Source organism: Nanorana parkeri, unplaced genomic scaffold (genome assembly GCF_000935625.1).
Source record: "Nanorana parkeri isolate BGI_ZX_2015 unplaced genomic scaffold, ASM93562v1 scaffold89, whole genome shotgun sequence".
In the NCBI taxonomy this organism is placed as follows: domain Eukaryota; kingdom Metazoa; phylum Chordata; class Amphibia; order Anura; family Dicroglossidae; genus Nanorana; species Nanorana parkeri.
Window position 1 is genome coordinate 1956469 of NW_017306357.1, and position 19746 is coordinate 1976214.

At 44.9% G+C, this 19746-nt stretch overlaps 1 protein-coding gene across 2 annotated transcripts in view; it reads right to left on the bottom strand.

Annotated features, from left to right (window-relative positions):
* ZCCHC11 (zinc finger CCHC-type containing 11) overlaps positions 1 to 8493 on the bottom strand; it is a 49010-nt gene extending 40517 nt beyond the window's left edge. For both annotated transcript variants that reach the window (XM_018552489.1, XM_018552488.1), the window contains exons 1-3: positions 7869 to 8493; positions 5800 to 5945; positions 2026 to 2142 (exon numbers count right to left, since the gene is read on the bottom strand). In XM_018552489.1, the coding sequence (XP_018407991.1) occupies positions 2026 to 2142; positions 5800 to 5945; positions 7869 to 8409 (804 nt within the window). In that variant the 5' untranslated portion in view covers positions 8410 to 8493. The remainder of the gene's footprint in view (positions 1 to 2025; positions 2143 to 5799; positions 5946 to 7868) is intronic.
* Between the last annotated feature and the right edge of the window lie 11253 nt (positions 8494 to 19746).

The window sequence follows — 19746 nt, forward strand, 5'->3', positions numbered from 1 at the left end:
TTGGACAGGAAGGGCAAATCTCCCCAATGGTGCACACAGATGGTAAAAAAAGAAAAATACTTACAGGGGTTACTCCCTTACTCTATCCAAAACTAAAAACTGGCTTCATTTCTGCTTTACCGTTTTGGCTTTACATACACTTGCATGAATACAGAGAGCCTAGAGGTCCACTGCTGATGATAGTATCCTCTCTGAGGAAACTATCATGGAGGAATATCAAGCTCCAACTTTCGGTTCGCATACTGCTTTATTTACATGGAGGGTGAAAAACTATATACAAACAAACACATATATAATGTATGTGTGTGTGTATATGAGAAGAAGTTCCCTGTCTACAATGAGAAACTGAATTTACAGACCATCCTACCATTAAAATGTAAATGTAGAGTACAATTGTCTGTTGTTGCTTAACACAAGGGAATAAAATAAACACACTGAAGGGAATTAATCAAAACTGGAGCAGACAAAATCTGGAGCAGTAGCCCACGGCAACCAATCAGCATCTCTCTTTCATTTTCAAATCTTAACTGAACACACTGAAGAGAGAACTCTGATTGGTTGCCATGCACAGCTGCTCCACATTCTCTGTGCTCCAGTTTTGATAAATCTCCCCCCAGTGTTTTCTATGTTCAAATCATCTCTGAATTGGTGCTGACACTGTCCTTCCTTCTGGAGGATGGCTACTTTTGTTCCCCATGGTCGCTGTTGTATGTTGTGTATTTTGTAGAGTAGTCACCGCTCCAAGCTCACTCCTATGATGGACTATAATCTCCTGTTTAGTTTAATAATTTGTATTAAGATTGTAGTCCATCACAGGAGTTTGGAGCGGTGGCTGCTTTACAACACACACAACATACAACAGGGACCATGGGGAACAAAAGTAGCGACCCTCCAGAAGGAAGGACAGTGTCCGCACCAATTCAGAGATGATTTGAGGATCTACAGCCGAGTGATACACAAATAAGATACATTTTTGGTAATAGTTAAGGTACTTGAATGCATTTTTAAGATTTAACTCCGGAGTTTAGTGTCACCTTAAACATATAGTAATGCAATATAGAAACTAGATGTGGTTTTTAAAAATTAAGTATATGGCCGGAGTAATCAAACTATGTTGCAATAAAATATCACCTTAATATATAAACAAGCCAAAACATAATAAAGATAAAGATCAGGGTAGTATAAGCATCCATAGCTGACCATTCATTATTTTATTCCAATTGTGCTCATTCTCCCAATGTCTACGTAGGGCCAATAACAACTTGTCTGAAAATGTTATCATTGCATGGTTTGTTTTTTTCTGGCCATTTGGTACAATCCATTTGAAGCTTGACTGAGAAACATTTTGTAGCGCCCTCAATGACTTATATGACTGAGATGCTGAATATTTCATCAGTCTTCTTCCGCTTATGAACATCTTTCATAGAAGTAATAATCCACCTTTGAGTATATACACGACTTTAACACAAATTAAAATAGTTTGTTGGGCAGCGGAATAAAGATGGCCATAGACGTGAGCAGGACTTCACCAAATACAGGTTATAGCAACTCGGACTTGTTAAAGAGCCTACATGCTTTTGATGGGACCAAAGGCTGCAGCAGATGACCTGGGCCGACAAACCAAAAAACAAACTAGACAGGCCTGAGTCTTTTTTGAATGCTTTTAGTCTTTTCAAAGATAACCTAAGATGTAAGTGGAAGCCGCGCAACCGCAAATAATCAGCATAAGAATAGCGCCCGGAGGACGAAATATTACTAGCACCGTGAGTGGAATCTTTTTCTCATCTCACATTCGTCGTTCTTTCAGGTCTATGACCACCTTTAGAGTTACAGGGTCCTCCTTGAATGCCAAAACAGCGCACACATACTCCAGATCCATGGCTACTCACCATTTCCTCCATGTCGGACAGCTGTTGTGCGGTACAAGAGACACCAGTGACACACATACTGCAGATCACTAACACAAACAAGCTGTAAATCTACGGCTCGCAGACACAGACAGAAAAGCGCCGCAGCTAACTTTACCAGGATGTTCTTTTTGTGGCGTTTCTCCTTAATGTGCTTGTGAGCCCCCTGCACGTTCTCGATGTGTACGGAGCACAGCTTGCATAGATACTGGCAGTTGGAGAAGTCTGGAGATCGCTGAAAAGAAGTGTGAGAGGGTGGGGGCTGGTAAACATCCTGCACAATTACAATGACAAAAGATTCATTTCAAGTTAATTGTCTCAGCCGGGTGATCGGTCTGTGGTCTGCACCTCCCACCTGCCCTTCATGTGTGTCACCAGTCTGAAGATCACATGACCAGAGAATATGAAACACGACTACTTGGGTTATAAGCAGAAGATGCTAATATAATATAGACGTCCGCACGTCCTAATGGGCGCCAATTGTATTAGAGTGACTGTGAATGTCTATGTACCATGTTATATAGGTGTAATTGAATTTCTGGCGAAAGAGGATTGCAACCTAAGGAAATTCATAATTGGCTAAAGAATGTTTATGGGGACGTTGTAGTGGATATTGGCAATGTGCGGCATTGGGTGAAGTAGTTTCAAGAAGGAGAAACTGAAATTCCACTACAGCGTCCCCATAAACATTCTTTAACAAACAACAAAACACAAAACAGTCCCTTAATAAAAGCACATCCTTGGGACAGGGGCTAAACAGGGGTGTTTCTTCATTACATTTCATATTAAAAATTTGATTCTTGGATCTGTTTTAAATTAGCAAAATACATTATAAAGATCATACGTTCCCTTTAACAAGCACAGCCTTATGGGAGGGGGAGTAGGCATTGGACGGCAGCTTCAATCCACAACGCATGTCATAATACAATGAGTGGGTGCTGTTGTCTTCACACCTCGTCTCCGACACTAAAAGGTTGTACATCTTTTTAATGTGTGTATCTGGAGCTGTATGGCCTGTAAAATCACTCACATAAACTAAAAACCGGGATTAACTAGGTGGAATTTAAGTAGAAACAAGGAGTCTATATGAATTCCAGAAAGGCTACTTAGTCCTAAACTGTCCCCTTAAAGTATATGTAAACCCAATAGTAGAAATCTCACAGAGCCCCCCTTCAGAAGGAAGGACAGTGTCAGCACCAATTCAGAGATGATTTGAGGATCTACAGCCGAGTGATATACAAATAAGATACAGCATTGTTAATAGTTATGGTACTTGAATGTATTTTTAAGATTTAACTCCTGAGTTTAGTGTCACTTTAACTACTGTTGAATGGGAAATACCAAGAGATTAACTATACTGGTCCAGCGCTTTCTTTTCACACCTTCAGATTAGACACTATCTGACATCCCAATGCATGAGATCCTATACCTATGGAATCATTATGTGTCATAAGCTCACAGCAAAGACATTTTATCTCAACCATTTATATGGGCATGCTCACTTCTCAACTGTCCAACATCAGCAGGGCATTTACAAAGAACTGGGATTCGCCCTTACAGAGGAGGAGTGCAATTCAGTCAATACCATGAATTATAAATGTTCACCAAATGTTAACAGGCGGGAGAGGCTATTATCTGTGATTGAGATGGCATAGAAGCCCCAACATGCTACATAACTTTACCTTTAAATTACTGACCGATGCATTTTTAGGATAAGGAGAAAGGCACAATGTTACAAATCTAATTGCAATGTGCCAAGTTAAAAATGTTTAATGAGAAGTAGACCCATTACTATGGCTGTCACCAGCTATGCTCTAGATCAGTGGTTCTCAACCTGTGTAACCTCAGGACCCACCTTTGTTCTTGGTCAAGACGCATTACAATGGAACGCACAGCATTAGGGTACCGCGCGTTCCAGTGCAAGTGTACGAACTGTGGGTGGTAGGTGAGTTTGGGGTACAATTCAAATCAACGGGCAACGCAACACACCTCCCACAGCAGAATGCACAGATGGTGCAATTGCATGGTACAGTGCTTTAATCGCACGGGACTGTGTGATTAACGTACTGTGCACGGCCCTCAAAGACACTGACATACATACACATTCTTACACACACACACTCCAAAATATGTTTTACTTTAAAACAAAACATTTTTAAGGTCCACCCAGTCTCCCTACCTTACAAGAACTGGAGTCGATCCTCAGCCTGGAGTCCAGTGTGGGCTGCTGTGCTGTGGTGGAGCTCCATCCATATGTGCAGTGCTTGTGCAACTCCCTTGTGTGCCCTGTAGAGGTGGAGAGAGCCAGAATGTGACGTCACTCCTGTCCAGGCACCTCTACAGGACAAATGAGGGAGCTGTAAGCAATGCACATATGGATGGAGCTCACTCGCGGCCATAGCCCCATCCCACCCCACCTTAAGCTGACACTCGGCGCCGGGCAGCATATTTTCAATGGCTGCTTGACGAGAGAACTGACAGTACTGCGCTAGGGGGAGGCAGAGCAGCCTCTCACCTAGAAAAGTGGAAGGCATGCGGCGACCCACTGAACAAGGGGTCGTGACCCACTTCTGGGTCACGACCCACCAGTTGAGAACCAAGGCTCTAGATAATACTCCATCCCATTATCCTATAGTTAAACTCTGTGAACTGTTAGGGAGATGAGGAGACAGGAAGTGTTCTGTGTTTCTAATACATCCCGCTGTTCCTCCAAAGATACAGTACAGGATGTGAGCGTTGTCACCCTAGGAAGGAAGTGTGCTACTGGCAGGATCATCAGGTGGAAAAAAAAACCCTGAAACAAGAAATGCAGCCACTGCATCTAAGGATTGGTGAGCTGCAATATATTACATTTTTGTTCCTGGGTTTAGATACACATTATTGAGTGTATTTTCACTTTTGCAGTCAAATTTGAGAACAAACCCAACTATATGTATGTGATGTGTTACCAAACACACAGCACATCTAAAAATAATTAAAAAAAACATTTATTACCTTTCAGATGTATCTGTGTAACAGGCCTTTGCATGCTTCTCTCTCAAAGGCAGGACACTGTGTCTGTCCCCATAGAAAGACTAGGGAGAGACTGAACTTCCTCTCTCTCATTAAGGCTAGGTTCACACCTGCACTACACCTGCACCGCGTGGCCCCATCGATTTCAATGGGGTGACATCTGCGCGGCAATCGCTGAGAAAAAGGGACAAGTTCCTTCTTTTTCCGATACACGACGCGTGGCTGTTTTAGATACACGACGTGTGTTCAGAAGCACGGGCGGAAAACCTCGCGATCCGCCCGGCGCGATTGGGGTGCCATTAGAAAATAATGGCACCCACAGCGCGATCGGTTCACACTTTGGCGACTTCTGACCGCGCGGCAATCTGCGCAGAATTGTGCACGATTGCCGCGTGGTGAGGTGTCTCCTAGTTGTGAACCTAGTCTAACATGTTAGGTTAACATCAACCTGCCCAGCCTCCCCTTGCATCCCAAAGGGAAATTTAGTACAGAGAAACACGTTTCTTTTAGAAGTTATATGTAAGCGGCAATTACATTTTTTTTTTTCAGTTATGTGATGTGAATGAGAACATGAAACGAATCTAAAATAGGCGTTATCCCAATTTGGCTGCAAAAGTCGAAATACACTTTAAGGCCAACGTTTACATTGAAAGAGGGCTAAGAACATAAAACAGTCTGGCGGGCTACTATGGACCTCACCACATTTCTCTCCTCCAATTTAGAAAAAAGCCCATTCCGATACAGTATGTCCGCAACTTATCAATGACTCAGTGTTTTTCCATATATGGCTGTTCTCAATGCAATGCAAAGCAACAGCGACACCGAAGTAACACCAGCTATATTCAAGTAGCATTACAGCGGTGTCCAAGTAAGACAATACCTTCTCCAGACGGTGGATATAGTCCCTCTCCAACCTCTCTTCTGCCTGTTTCAGACCCAATTCTTGGTCCGCTAACACGGACTCATCTGTGGGCGTTGTGTCTGCTTGGGCAGGCTCTGCGCAGGGACTGTTCTCTGCAGCTTTACCTGAACAAGGAAAAAAGAGAAGCGCATATTATAAAAGGAGAAATAAATGTAAGACAGAACCTTTTACAGCTGGATCTCAAACTAACAGCTATCCACATAGATGGCACCACATTCATCAAGAAATATTTTATCTTTAAAACTTTTAGGCTTCATCTACGCCAAACGATTTGAGAATACTGCAGCGGGAATCCCATAGGTCCCTATTAGATGTGGCTGCTGTAGCCGTTCAAGTTAATGACCGGGTGACAGCGGCTGCATCTGTGAGCAACAGTCCTCATGTAATTATATGTGATACGATTACATGCGGGGTGGAATAGATGATTGTCACTGAACGTCTGATACTGCATATGCATCCAGCGAGTCATCTATTCCAAACCGCATGTAATCATATCACATACAGATTACATGCGGACTGCCGCTGTCACCCAGTCATTAACTTGAACAGATACAGCGGCCGCATCTTAACGGGACATTTGAGATTCTTGCCGCAGAAATCCATAAGTTCACGCCGCAGGAATCCCAAATTGCCCTGTGTGAATGCAGCCTTATTTAGTATATAAAAACGTATATCATATTTATCTATTAATAAGCAGGCCCTTGTTCCTGTTTTACATTGCTGCAGAGTAGTTCACCTTGAGGCATGGTTCACACCTAGACGACTCCTGACAGCGCGGCAATCCGTGCGGTTTTGTGCACGATTGCCGCACGGTTGGGAGTCGCCAAGGTGTGATCCGATCGCGCTGTGGGTGCCATTACTTTCTAATGGCACCCTAGTCGTGCCGGGCGGATTGCGCGGTTTCCCGCCCTGATACCACCCATGCAAGTGAACACGGCTAAAAAAGCCGCACGTCGTGTGTCGCTGTTTGCACTAGCACGCGATTGTGCGTCCCAGGTGTCGTGCAGGTGTGAACCTAGCCTTAGGCTTCGTTCACACCTAGGCATTCTGTCGCTCAAAGACAAGGAATCCTATTAATTTCTATGGCCCTTGTTCAGTCCTGAGCGGTTTGTCGCGCATTTGTTGAACAAAGTTTCCCATTGCAGTCTATGGGCCCAAAAAGCATTGTAATCTGCCAAAAAGTAGCTTGTGTACCTTTTCCAGCGACAAATCTTTTTCTGCTTGCAACAAAACGCTCAGATGTGAACAGGGGCATAGAAATCAAGATTCCTTGTCTTGAGTGTGACAAAACGCCTCGGTGTGAACAGGGACTCACTGCTTCTTCTTACACAACAAGTCTGAAAGCAATGCACTCCCTGTGTGGCTGAGAGTAATTGCGCTGGACCACTGACAGCTTCATCTAATGGCTACTCTATAAGTCACTATACGTAAGACAATACAAAAAAAAAGTGAGCTTGTAACAATACATGGCTTTTCCATTTAACCAAAAGGTGTCTTGTAAAAGCAATCTGTCACATTACAGAGTACCTGGGTGCGAAGGCTGAGATGGAAACTGTTATTCTAAATCCCCTGGGCTGTATAATAGTTTTGGACCACAGTGAAGCTGAATAGGTTAGCCCTCAATGAACATGAAAAGAGGGAACATGAACCGGAGAATGGCAGCTATTCCCATAGGCATTTTGCTTAGTAGAGAATGTCTTTTTGATGAACACCTCTCTATAGAGATAAATACACCTCCCCATGCTTCACTTGCATGACATGGATAAATAAAAGCCTGACTGTGTCCAGCAAGCAGCCCGCTTGTGCAGGAAAGACGTCCGAAGTGAACGCCGATCCCCTCCTCATTTATTAAATGAACTGCTGACACCAACGGCAGTCCTTGTAGTTTAGGAGGCAGCAGTGTCAGGTGATCCTACCATTTTAAACATGTGTTTTTCATTTTTAATGAAAGGGGTTGGGGGTCATTCTTTGACCTTTGAACCAGGATGCAGCGTAATTCTGACAGCAAACCTTTGTTGTGTACTCACATGGTGGAGATGATGTCACAGGAGATGTCTCTTGATCTATAGATGGCTCTGCATGGCAATCTGAATGTATTACATCTTTCTTTTCCTCCGGGCAGCTTTCTGGGGAGGTTTGATGTTGGGCAATTAGATTTTGACTTTCAAGGGCTTCTCCAGCCTCTTTGGATTGTGGGCAGCTTTGCTCTGAGCCGATGGTTCTCAGCTGACTGAAGTTCTCAGCTGGTGGCGAAGAGGACTTTTTAGCTCTTGTATTACACAAGTCCTGGTGGCCCTGTCCTGCATTTACCGAGCCACTAGTGCAATTAACAGAGGTCTCTTTGCAGGTCCTGGAGTCTACCACAGGTGCGTTAGCTGATTCTGTAGGTTTCCCCTTCTTAACAATGGTTGGAGAGCTGACGTCACCATCTCGACCCAGTTTGCCATTCCCTCTGTGTTTGTGCTTTTGGTTGTTTACCACTCGCGTGCCTCTGCCCTCCCCACGGCTGGCACGTGTCACTGGCTTCCTTGGCTCATGGCTGACTGGTTTGGTGACACCATCCATCATTCTGGGATTATCTTTAGACCATTTGAGAAGACCTACTCAAGTCACAGCAGCAGCCTCGAATCCCTGCACGATACCAGCCGACCTGTCTTTGAATGAAAATTAAAAAGTTTGTTATTTTTTTCTTAGCAGGGTTTAAAGTTTTGCTCCAAATAGACATAAAACAAAACACAGTTTAACATACCGGAATAGGACTTAAAAATAATTGTAGCATTCTATAAATATTTATTAATTTTTCAGATCCAAATTTCACACATTTTACATAGCTGACAAACAATCAACATTAAAGGCGAACTGAGGTCAGTGTTTTTCCCCATAGTTCTCCCTAGGGTAACGGGAGGACACAAACTAGCGTCCTCCCGTCACCCTAAGCTCAGTATACCGCGAGCACTGAGACGCCGCAACTGAAGCGGATCCCGACAATTCTGGATCCACCCAGCTGCGGGATTAACAGCTGGCTCTGCCTATCTAGAGGCAGAGCCAGTTGCGCCCGCCCCCTCCCCCATCTGTTCCGCCAGTCAGCGCTGGAGTATTAGAGCGGGGGGAATCCTGCCCCTCCCCTGTCACGTCAGAGAGCCGTGACAGGATCGAGAGGTGAGCGAACGCCGGTATGTGTTCGCTCACTTCCCGATCTACTGAGCCGACCTGTGACAGTCTCATTGTCACAGGTCGGCTAGAACTATGAGGTGAGTGAAAAGCACTCAACTCATAGTTCTCCTTTAAAACAAAACAAGACATTACATTAATCCCCTCTAACCTCTGTATTGTACCTGTTATCCATAGCCCAATCCATATCTGCACAGGGCCAACCTTTCAAGTTTCCCCCCTTAAAGTGAGTGACTCATGTTATAATTAACTGTTATTATTAACTACCTATTAATTTTAATTGCATTAGTGTTTCCATTTCTTTACTGTTTAAACCCTTCAACTTGAACAATGATTCGGTGCCTTCCATAAATCAACGTTCTGTGTGCCAAATATTCTGTGCACCATCAATAGTTTATCAAAGTGGGAAGTGAATCACCTTTAGTTGATCATGGTGTGATAGTGTGTATCTTTATACAAAAATACAATTAATTGTGTCCAATTATATCCTTAACACATATATATCTGAATAACTGTAGGTGGCCTGGAAAATGGTCACAAAAAATATTATCGCTATATATCATGTGAAACTACATGCATATATCTCAATCTACTACCCTTGATAGTGTCAAAACAACAATCTTTCCAATGAAATCAAATGTGCTCGACGAAGATCCCCCATACGTGAATTAGTTTTAGGTTATGCCTTTATAGATATAAACTAATCCAGGCAAAAAAGAGATTATGACACTTTAAATCCAAAATACCAAAATAAACAGACATTCGAATGCAACCTGATCCAGCTCTTTCTTGTTATCATTAACTAGTATCTGGTACTAATTGTAGGATTATTATACTTTCATATCGTTATCTGTTCAGTTACACCAGAGGTGGGCAACTCCAGCCCTTCAGCTGTTGTGGAACTACAAGTCCCATGAGGCATTGCAAGACTGACAGTTACAGGCATGACTCCAAGGGGCAGTGGCATGTTTGGATTTGCAGTTAAAGCACAGCTGGAGGGGCGGAGTTGCCTTCCCTTGAGTTACACCCACTCCACTCCATGGGCTGGTCTTAGACAGCTTCGCCATAAAAATGAATGTTTTCTTCTATGCACATAAAATGTAAGGATCAGGTCTAGGGCTGCAACTAACGATTATTCTCATATTAATTAGTTGGCCGATTATTTTTCGATTAATCGGATAAAAACAATTATGTGACATCTTTTATTTAAAATACACAAATGAGGTGTTACAATTAAAGTTTACTTCAGAATAAAAACTGCATGTATCATTTTTGCTGAAATGCACAGCATTGCGGTCACACACGTTCAAGTGCGTTTGGGGGGCCTTTGAAATATATGGCACCGCAATACACCACCTGCAGCAGAATTTGTCAGGCTGAAAATGACCTTTTCCCACCTTTTTAATCTTTTTTTTTTTAAAACAAATGTATGTATACTAGACATTTTAATTAGTTACATGGACTTAAAATAAGCCAGCAGAGGAGGGACCTAAAGGAGAAAGTTCTCCTTCAGGTCCATTACTCTGGTGATTGACAGCAGGCAGGTGCAATAGCCAGCCTGCTATTGGTATTTGAAAAAGCCAATAGCAGGCTGGCTATTGCACCGAATGTAGAGTTACAGCGGCGTGGGCTGACAGCCGGTTTGTGTCCCCTCTGCCTCTACCGGTACAGGTGGGGAGAGCAGCGGGGACACAAACCTCAACATGCAGTGGGCTACCAGCGAGGAGGGGAGAGCTGCAGAGCAGCGCTGGGGAAGTTTGGGGGTAGCTCTCTTCACAGCTGGGCACCGACTGCAAGGGTCTCTAACTCCTCTGATCCCCGCTGGGAGCAGCAGGGATCTGAGGGGACACAAAGCCGATGAAACACCGGCTCCCAGAGCGGAGGAGAGAACTAGGGGATCCAAGCCAACTAATTGATAATGAGATTTGTTGACAACTATTCCCAATATTGATTAATCGATTAGTTGGTTGCAGCCCTAATCCGGTCAAGCAGCCATGGCTATGCGGCTCCCTGTGTCTGCACAGAGTGGATCTGGAAAGATGTAAGGAACTTACGCTGCATCGAAGCAGTATACCACGGCGGACCGATCATGGGACCCCGGACGGTTCCCTTGGGGAGGGGGTTCTGTAAGGAACTTAAGCTGCATCGAAGCAGTATACCACGGCGGGGCCGGCCCCGTCACCAGCGTCCCGTTGCCAAGCGACGGGCGGCTTCCACTCAGCGTTCCTCTCCTCCTTCCGTTCGTCAGCTGAGTCGGCGTGATGACGTGGCAGGCCCGGCCCAGCGGCGTCCCGTTACCAGGAGACGCTCAGGTCGGGTCTCGTCTCCGGCTCCTCCCCCAGCCACCGCTCACTGCCTACAAAACGGTAGGCTCACCACTTGCTCGGCGTTCTATCAAAGTAGTACGTCGAGCAAGTTCTCTAGGGACACATGCTACCGAGAACCAGTCTGAGACTCCTGAACCTGGCACCTTCTGCTCCTGAGACCTGGACTTTCTAGCTTGCATACCTGGCAGTGTGTCATCTGATCCTCCAACCAAAACCGCAAGTAACCATTAGTGCTCTGGGGAAGATAATACCAGGGACGAAGCTAACATACATATTACTCTCTAAAAACATTGTGTTACTGATTTCACTGCTGCATAGGACTGTTGTTCCCAATTGGTGTTTATGGAAGAGTTCAGGAGTGGGGATTATAAGTGATCTTGTTCCAACTGCGTATTCTCGTCATACTGAGACTGTGATCACCATACACTCCTACTCTAGAGCTAACCCCACCTTCATCATTAGTGAACTGAACTAGTGAGTGAGAAACTACAAAACGTATCACACCCCAATGCTAAGTAATTGGATTTGATAAACTGCATAATAGATAACTGCCTACTTAGTGAGTTGATGGTGTATGATGTGACAGGGGTTCCGACTGCACTCACTACACTAAAGTGTGACTGTGAACCCTCTTCCTGAACCATCCCCATCTAAGCTCCGCAGCTGCGATCCAGATACCTAGCCGCGCTTGCACGGATCGTTACAAAAGAGCATTGACAGGTGACTATTAAGCTGGGCATACACTGTTAGATTTCAGTACATGTTCACGATCCGTACATCTCATCCATACAAATCGCATCCGTACATTCAATAATGCCATCGAGACTTGATGAATGTCGCTCAAAATTTTGTTTGGTTCTAACATTTAATATTGGAAATTAATGGAATTTCCTGAACAAAAATGTTGCCATTGTGCTCCTTTCCATTCGACCCCTTTAACTAAGGATGCACCGGTATATTCCACGATACCCGAACTTACCGGCAGAGGGAGATTTCCTCTGACGAGGGAACACAGAGCCGGCTTCCCTGCCAATCAGGAAGCCCGGGTGGCAGGTAATGACTCGTCGCCAGGCTTCTCGATTGGCCGGGTAGCTGGGTCCATGCTGATTGGCTGGGAACCGGCTCCTCAGCCAATCAGCATCCATCTGGCCAAACAGGATGGGGCCAGCTTCCCAGCCAATCAGGAAGCCGGGCAGCAAGTAATGACACTCTTCCCGGCTTCCTGATTGACCGGGAAGCCGGCTCCATGCTGGATTGGCTGGGAAGCCGCTTTCCCGGCCAATCAAGAAGCCGGGTGGCAGATAATGGCACGCCACCCGGCTTCCCGATTACCCGGGAAGCCGGCGCCATGCTAGAGGAAGTAACGGTATCTGTATTCAGTATCGGCAAGTACTAAAAGATAAATATTGTACATGATACCGAAAAACCAGTATCAGTGCATCCCTACCATTAACTATGAGGGCAGTGTAACGCAAGACTCATGTGATCTGTCCCTTTCGCAGGTGTGAAAGCGGTCGTTATTCTCTTTACGATGTTGACCATTGTACAGCCTTGTCTAACACTTGTACAACATAGCAAGAAGAGTCCCAATCACACCGGGGCATTACCCGCCTTGATCAGAACACACCAATATGCTCCGAAGGCTGCCACAGGCTGAACCAGCCATCTCTGCCAAGACTACACTATACAGCCCCCTCTACACAAACACAGCAACAGACTGCTCATTCATCCTCTTCAATGAGCCAATGCCACAGCTACAAGTGAAAGCAACTACACACAACCACTACAAGGCCTGTGCTAGGGCAGAGCAGCTGGCAGCACGAGTACAAGCTCTCCAGAGGAATCAGTCTTTGAATCATCAATCAAACCTGCAGATCGTGTGTATAGCCAATATTGGAAAGCTGCTTGAAGGATTAACCAATCAAAGCCAACTTAAAGCAGATCTAAACCAAATCACTAGAATCTCATATGTGCTTCATGTCATTTTAAACGTTGTGTGACACCATTTAAATTTACAGCTTTCATTAAAAACAGAGGTGGACAATTTAATATGGAATTCAGGAGCCAATTTGGCTCCTGATATTTGTCTGGTCCTACATTTAAATGAACTCCACTGATCATTTCTGCCTTGCAGCGTTGGGGGTCCCCGGTTCATATCCCGGTCAGGACACTTTCTACAAGGAGTTTGCATATTCTCTCTCTAGACCTCTCTCGATATCTCTCTCTCGATATCTCTCTCGCTCTCTCGATATCTCTCTCGCTCTCTCGATATCTCTCTCGCTCTCTCGATATCTCTCTCCCTCTCTCGATATCTCTCTCGCTATCTCTCTCGATATCTCTCTCGCTCTCTCGATATCTCTCTCGCTATCTCTCTCGCTCTCTCGATATCTCTCTTGCTCTCTCGATATCTCTCTTGCTCTCTCGATATCTCTCTCGCTCTCTCGATATCTCTCGCTCTCTCGATATCTCTCTTGCTCTCTCTTGCTCTCTCGATATCTCTCTTGCTCTCTCGATATCTCTCTTGCTCTCTCGATATCTCTCTTGCTCTCTCGATATCTCTCTTGCTCTCTCGATATCTCTCTTGGCTCTCGATACCTCTCTTGCTCTCGATATCTCTCTTGCTCTCGATATCTCTCTCGCTCTCGATATCTCTCTCTCTCTCTCTCGATATCTCTCTCTCTCGATATCTCTCTCTCTCGATATCTCTCTCTCTCGATATCTCTCTCTCTCTCGATATCTCTCTCTCTCGATATCTCTCTCTCTCTCTCGATATCTCTCTCTCTCGATATCTCTCTCTCTCGATATCTCTCTCTCTCTCTCTCTCGATATCTCTCTCTCTCGATATCTCTCTCTCTCGATATCTCTCTCTCTCGATATCTCTCTCTCTCGATATCTCTCTCTCTCGATATCTCTCTCTCTCGATATCGCTCTCTCTCGATATCTCTCTCTCTCGATATCGCTCTCTCTCGATATCTCTCTCTCTCGATATCTCTCTCTCTCGATATCTCTCCCTCTCTCTCTCTCTCGATACCTCTCTCTCTCTCCTAACAGATAATGAGAATAGTTCCCATTAGTTCGATTATTATTGATTTCATCGATTAGTTGTTGCAGCCCTACAGCACAGCTTCACATCATTCAGTAAGCAAAGTGAAAATTCCCCTGCAAAGTGAGCATCATATTTGCCTTTAGTAAATCAAACCCAAATGAATGCAATTAAATAGATCAAGTTACAATCATCCAATGTCTATGGGTATCCGTTTCATATATACACACTCTGTATATGTATAACAATAATAATCAAAATAATAATAATACATACTACAGACATAAGACCATTACCAGGCACTCATTAAATTGGTAGTAACAAAAAAAGAGGAGTATTTTGTGAATAAAGATGAAATACAATATTTATGAAACATACCGGCTATATTATGTTAGTAAACACATCCAGCTCTTTGTCCCCCATCTGCAAATCTTGTTTAGTGTGGCCGGTGACATTATGTGTCACAACCTCTATCAGCTGGCAACACCTCATGTGACAGAAATGAAACTCAGCTCTGAACTGCGGATGAAATGAAACCGCCGTGCTGTTTCCTGAAACATTTATTTTTACACTCTTATCTTGTCTTGCGTGTACTGCCGGTGCTGCATAAACATAATACACAATCCAGGAGAACACAGAGTCACATCTCTTTGCTGAAACAATCTGTAAACTTTGCTTTTTTTAGGACGGGAGTTTATCGGTTTGCCTGGTGACAACGATTCCACCAGACAGGAAGTGAGGGATAATCTGCAACAAGGGTATAGATAGAAATAAAAGCTGAGGGTTCTAGCCCGGACTTTATGGACAGGGGTGCTGTGAAATTTTCGCACAGCCTCAGGCACTTCCATGGAGCAGGTTGGCCGGCCGCCAGCACCACAGAAACGCATGACGCCAGGCCAAGGCCGGCGGGATGTAAATGCAGAAGGGGACAGAAGTCCTGCCCCCTCCTCTGATGTAAAGGAGAAGATGGGGGTGGGGGGGGGGGCGACTCTGTGACTGCTCACGTGTCCCTGGCAGGGTTCTAGTTTGTCCCAATCCCTGTCGCTGTCTCTTTTCCTGTACAGCTCGATCTGTATATCAATATGAAGATATATAGAAATAATGATACGGGAAATAAAAAATATACAAGGAAGTAATCTGATGAGTACTAACCACACCCAGTTCTCAGAATACAATTTTTGTGATCGTGGTCTGTATGTATACAATGTTTTATTGAGTGGAGATTCCTCAAAGCTGACCGATAATTATATATTATAGCCAACATATTATGTGGTGCATCCTGCTCTCTCTATCCTGAAGCGCTCCGCCCTCAGGATTCTCATCGATTATTATCAACACAGTCTATTAGTTGTTTCATGCTCCCTCTTCACTTATCTCATTATCGATTATTAACAACAAAGTCGATTAGTTGTTTCAGGCTGCAGTGATGCTTTTATTCCTTCATTCTAAATTGTGCTGCAATAGCGTGCGTTGACAAGCAGTAAAAAAGAATCATGTTTGCGCTATTTTTTTTCCACTGTACCACAATGCACGCTATTGCAGTACAATACTTTGCAGCGCAATGCAAACCGTTGGGAGGTGCATTTTAGAATGAATGTCACCACAACGCACTAGTGCCCCGTGGTGTGTGAACGGGCCCTGAGGCAGCTCAGCCTGTCATCTGGTTCTGAGTGCCCGAGATGCATTCTCATTGACTGCTATTGAGGAATAAGAGCTGCGTGATGAGAAGAACATCAAAAGAAACAACAAAGCCAAAATGTACACTATTCCATAACATCCGAATCGAAGTTGTGCATTCCACAATCGCCAAATAAAAAAAAAAAGAATGAAATGCCTGTGTACCCCCCCTAACCTAGCAGAGGAGGCGTGGCCTCTTACCCCTATTAGAGAACACTGGATGGCATTATCAAATGACCAGAATCTAAGGCCACACACACGACTAATCCGCCATGTAAGACGATCATGATCTGGAGCGCCAGTTTATCATTACTCATCTCCACCATATCCTCAGAGACAGAATATCAGATAGAAACACAAACAACCACCAACAGACAAGACAATTTCTTCATGCCGTATACAATGGAGGGAATGGAGTTGGCTATAGACTGCTAGAATATCAAGTCCTGGGTAGTCCTGTCTGCACCACTTGTCTCACCCAATGTCAAATAAAAATCAACTGAGCCACGACGAACATTATGGGCCAGACAGTGACCGCATCCAGTCAGAAGTGGTCACTGTTCACGTAATAATGCATTGTCCGAATACGATAGTCGGCACTGGAGATTCTTCCCAGCGTGGATGGAGGAATCTATTGGAATGAGAGAAATCCAGCTGTGTATGGCTATCATAAGTGTAATACCGCTAGACACAACTGTATGATGTCATAATCGCCAGTCTGGACAGAACCAGGTACCAGCGTGTCCAGACCTTAATATTAGCTTCAGGGCCTGTTCACATGATTTTCAGGTCCGGATCAGCAGACGCGGTGCTACTCATGCAGTGCGTTTTTGATGCGTTTTCGGTCCGGATGATGACAGTTCCTTTTTTTTTCTTCAAGCCGTGGGCCTGTCAGTATGCAGATTCTTCCTCTGAGGTCACTTCCGCCCTCTCGTAACATCTACTTCCCTTTGTGTATGCAAAGCTGGTGATCAGGCATGTTGATGGTGCTGGCTACAGCAATCTGCAGAGAACGAGCCCGCAGGGGACGTCGTTATTGGGTACACCCAATCTTGAGGCTCCGGGACTCCAAGGGTCAGTTCTGGAGTTTGTATGAGGATTTGCGAGCTCACCCGGATACATTTTTTTTCCTTTACTCTAGGGATGTACCGATACCGATACTAGCATCAGTATCGGTGCCGATACCGAGTATTTGGGTGAGTACTCGTACTCGCCCAAATGCTCCGATACCTAGCACGAGTACTTCCTGTATCAGAAAGCCGGGCAGCGCATCATTACACGCTGCCTGGTTTCCTGATTGGCCAGGAAACGGCTCCATGCTCTCTCGTCACTTGTGATGAGAGAGCATGGAGCCGACTTCCCGGCCAATCAGGAAGCTGAGTAGCGTGTAATGACGCAGCGCCCGGCATTCTGATTGGCCGGGAAGCCGGCGTCAGGCTCACTCGTCATCTCATGAATCATAATATTAAGAAAGTGACCTTAAAGCATTAGTTTGTATTGCTTTAGAAAAAATTTGACCTGTCCCTTTAAGAAAAAGTATCAGTAATTGGTATCTGCGAGTACTTGATCAAAAGTATCGGTCTTAAAAAAGTGGTATCGGTGCATCCCTACTTTACTCGTATGTCCATGGAAAGGTAATGGGCATGTTCAAAATGTTTGCAGTTCATGTCTTTACCTCTACCCCAACCTGTCTGTCTGCCTCCGGCATCATAAAAAGTGGAGGAAGAATAAAAATGTTTTTTTTGCTTAGCTGCATTGGGTTCTGTTTTTGCCGCGTTTGTGCGTTTCCTGACCGGACAAAATGTGACATGCAGTATTTTTTCTGTCGTAACCTGAACAGACTGCGCACGCGAGAACTGTAGCCCATAAAACACATAGGGATACATTGGGATGCATGTTTAGTGCAGGAGCGTACTGATCAGGTCAGCACAGAAAATGGACGTCGTGTGAACAGGCCCTCAATCCGGGAAATATTCAGCAGCCCTTTTGATGTCCTAAAACAACACCGGTGCCAAACCTCCAGAGATAATTCACGGCCTATGTCCCATTCCCGGGCTATCGTAGAGGGTGATCTAGAAGGTGAACCTGGCAGTATAGAGAAGATACGAGAGATTCCTCCCCAAAGATTTCCGGAACACAAACACCAACGTTCATGATTACTAGGGGCGGGAGAATCAGGTGACAGCGCGCCCAAAGGAGATATAAAATGACTCATTTACATGAAGTGAAACCGCTCAGAGGCAGGTGAGCGCCGTCTATCCCTACACTGTGCCGGAAACATAGGATTACCACCAAGGATCACCAAACCAATACAAGACATTATAGAGAACCCCCCTACACACAGATGTCACCCCAGATCTAAGGCCCCATTCACACTGAGCGACATGAAAATCGCGCGATATTGAGCGACTTGTTCCTAATGGGCTGTATGCAATCAGGAGCAATATCGCTCGAAAAAAGGGTCATGTAGGAGCGTAAAGCTACCAGCGACGAGCTACAAGATGTGAACAGTTCCATTGAAATGGATTGGAGAAGCTACATAGAGCGATATCGCGTGGAAATATGAGCGATATCGCTGCAAAAATCGCTCGATAAATCGCTCAGTGTGAATGGGGCCTAAGGCCACATTCACACTTGGCGATTCGCAAATTGCGCGTTTGTTGCGCGATTTGCATCTTGCGCGATTTGTCGCGCAATATCGCGCAAATGCTTGCATCAAAAAGCATTGAAGCGCGGCAAAATCCGCTCCAAAAAGGGTCCTGCTGTAGCGACACACGACCCGCGACAGCAGGACCCTTTGCACTATTGCAAAGCATTGAAGAGCGATATCGCGCGGTAAAAAGCCGCGATATCGAATTACCGTGCGTCGCTCAATGTGAACACACAGATGTCACCCCAGATCTATAGAGAACCCCCCTACACACAGATGTCACCCCAGATCTATAGAGAACCCCCCTACACACAGATGTCACCCCAGATCTATAGAGAACCCCCCTACACACAGATGTCACCCCAGATCTATAGAGAACAAAAAACACCTTAACACACTACTGCAGATTAACACATTACTTTAAATTTTGGGGAGCGGCATTGGAAAGAATTGTCCGTTGCGGTGCATTGGCGGCCCATTCATTTTTATGGGGTGTCTTAACACAATAAGGGGAATTTATCAGATCTATAGCAGACAGAATCTGTAACAGCCGCCCATGGCAACCAATCAGCTTCTCTTCTCAGTCTGTTCAGTTAAGCTTTGAAAATGAAAGAGAGAAGCTGATTGGTTGCCGTGCACAGCTGCTCCAGTTTTTATAAATTCCCCTCAGTGTTTGCTGACGCACAACTTAATGCATGTGTGGTACTGAAACAGACCGCTGTGAATCCAGCCTCGCCAAGCAGTTTTTTGGGATGGGAGGGTCCCTTTTGCATTTTTACACAAGGTCTGCTTTAAAGTGACCCTGTCACCTCAGTGCTCCTCAAACTTTTTTTTAGTCACTGCACCTTTAAAAGTATACAATATCCGGAGGCCCCCCAGTCTAAAATGTAAAAAAAGAAAATGTGTGGCCCCTTCAAAATCCATAGCAGGCCCTTATCCCAGATTGGGATGTGGTATGGATATTAAGGGGGGACCCTGCACAAAAATACAAAAATGGTGTTCCCCTTTCAAATCAGAGCCCCCCTTCTTCACATCAC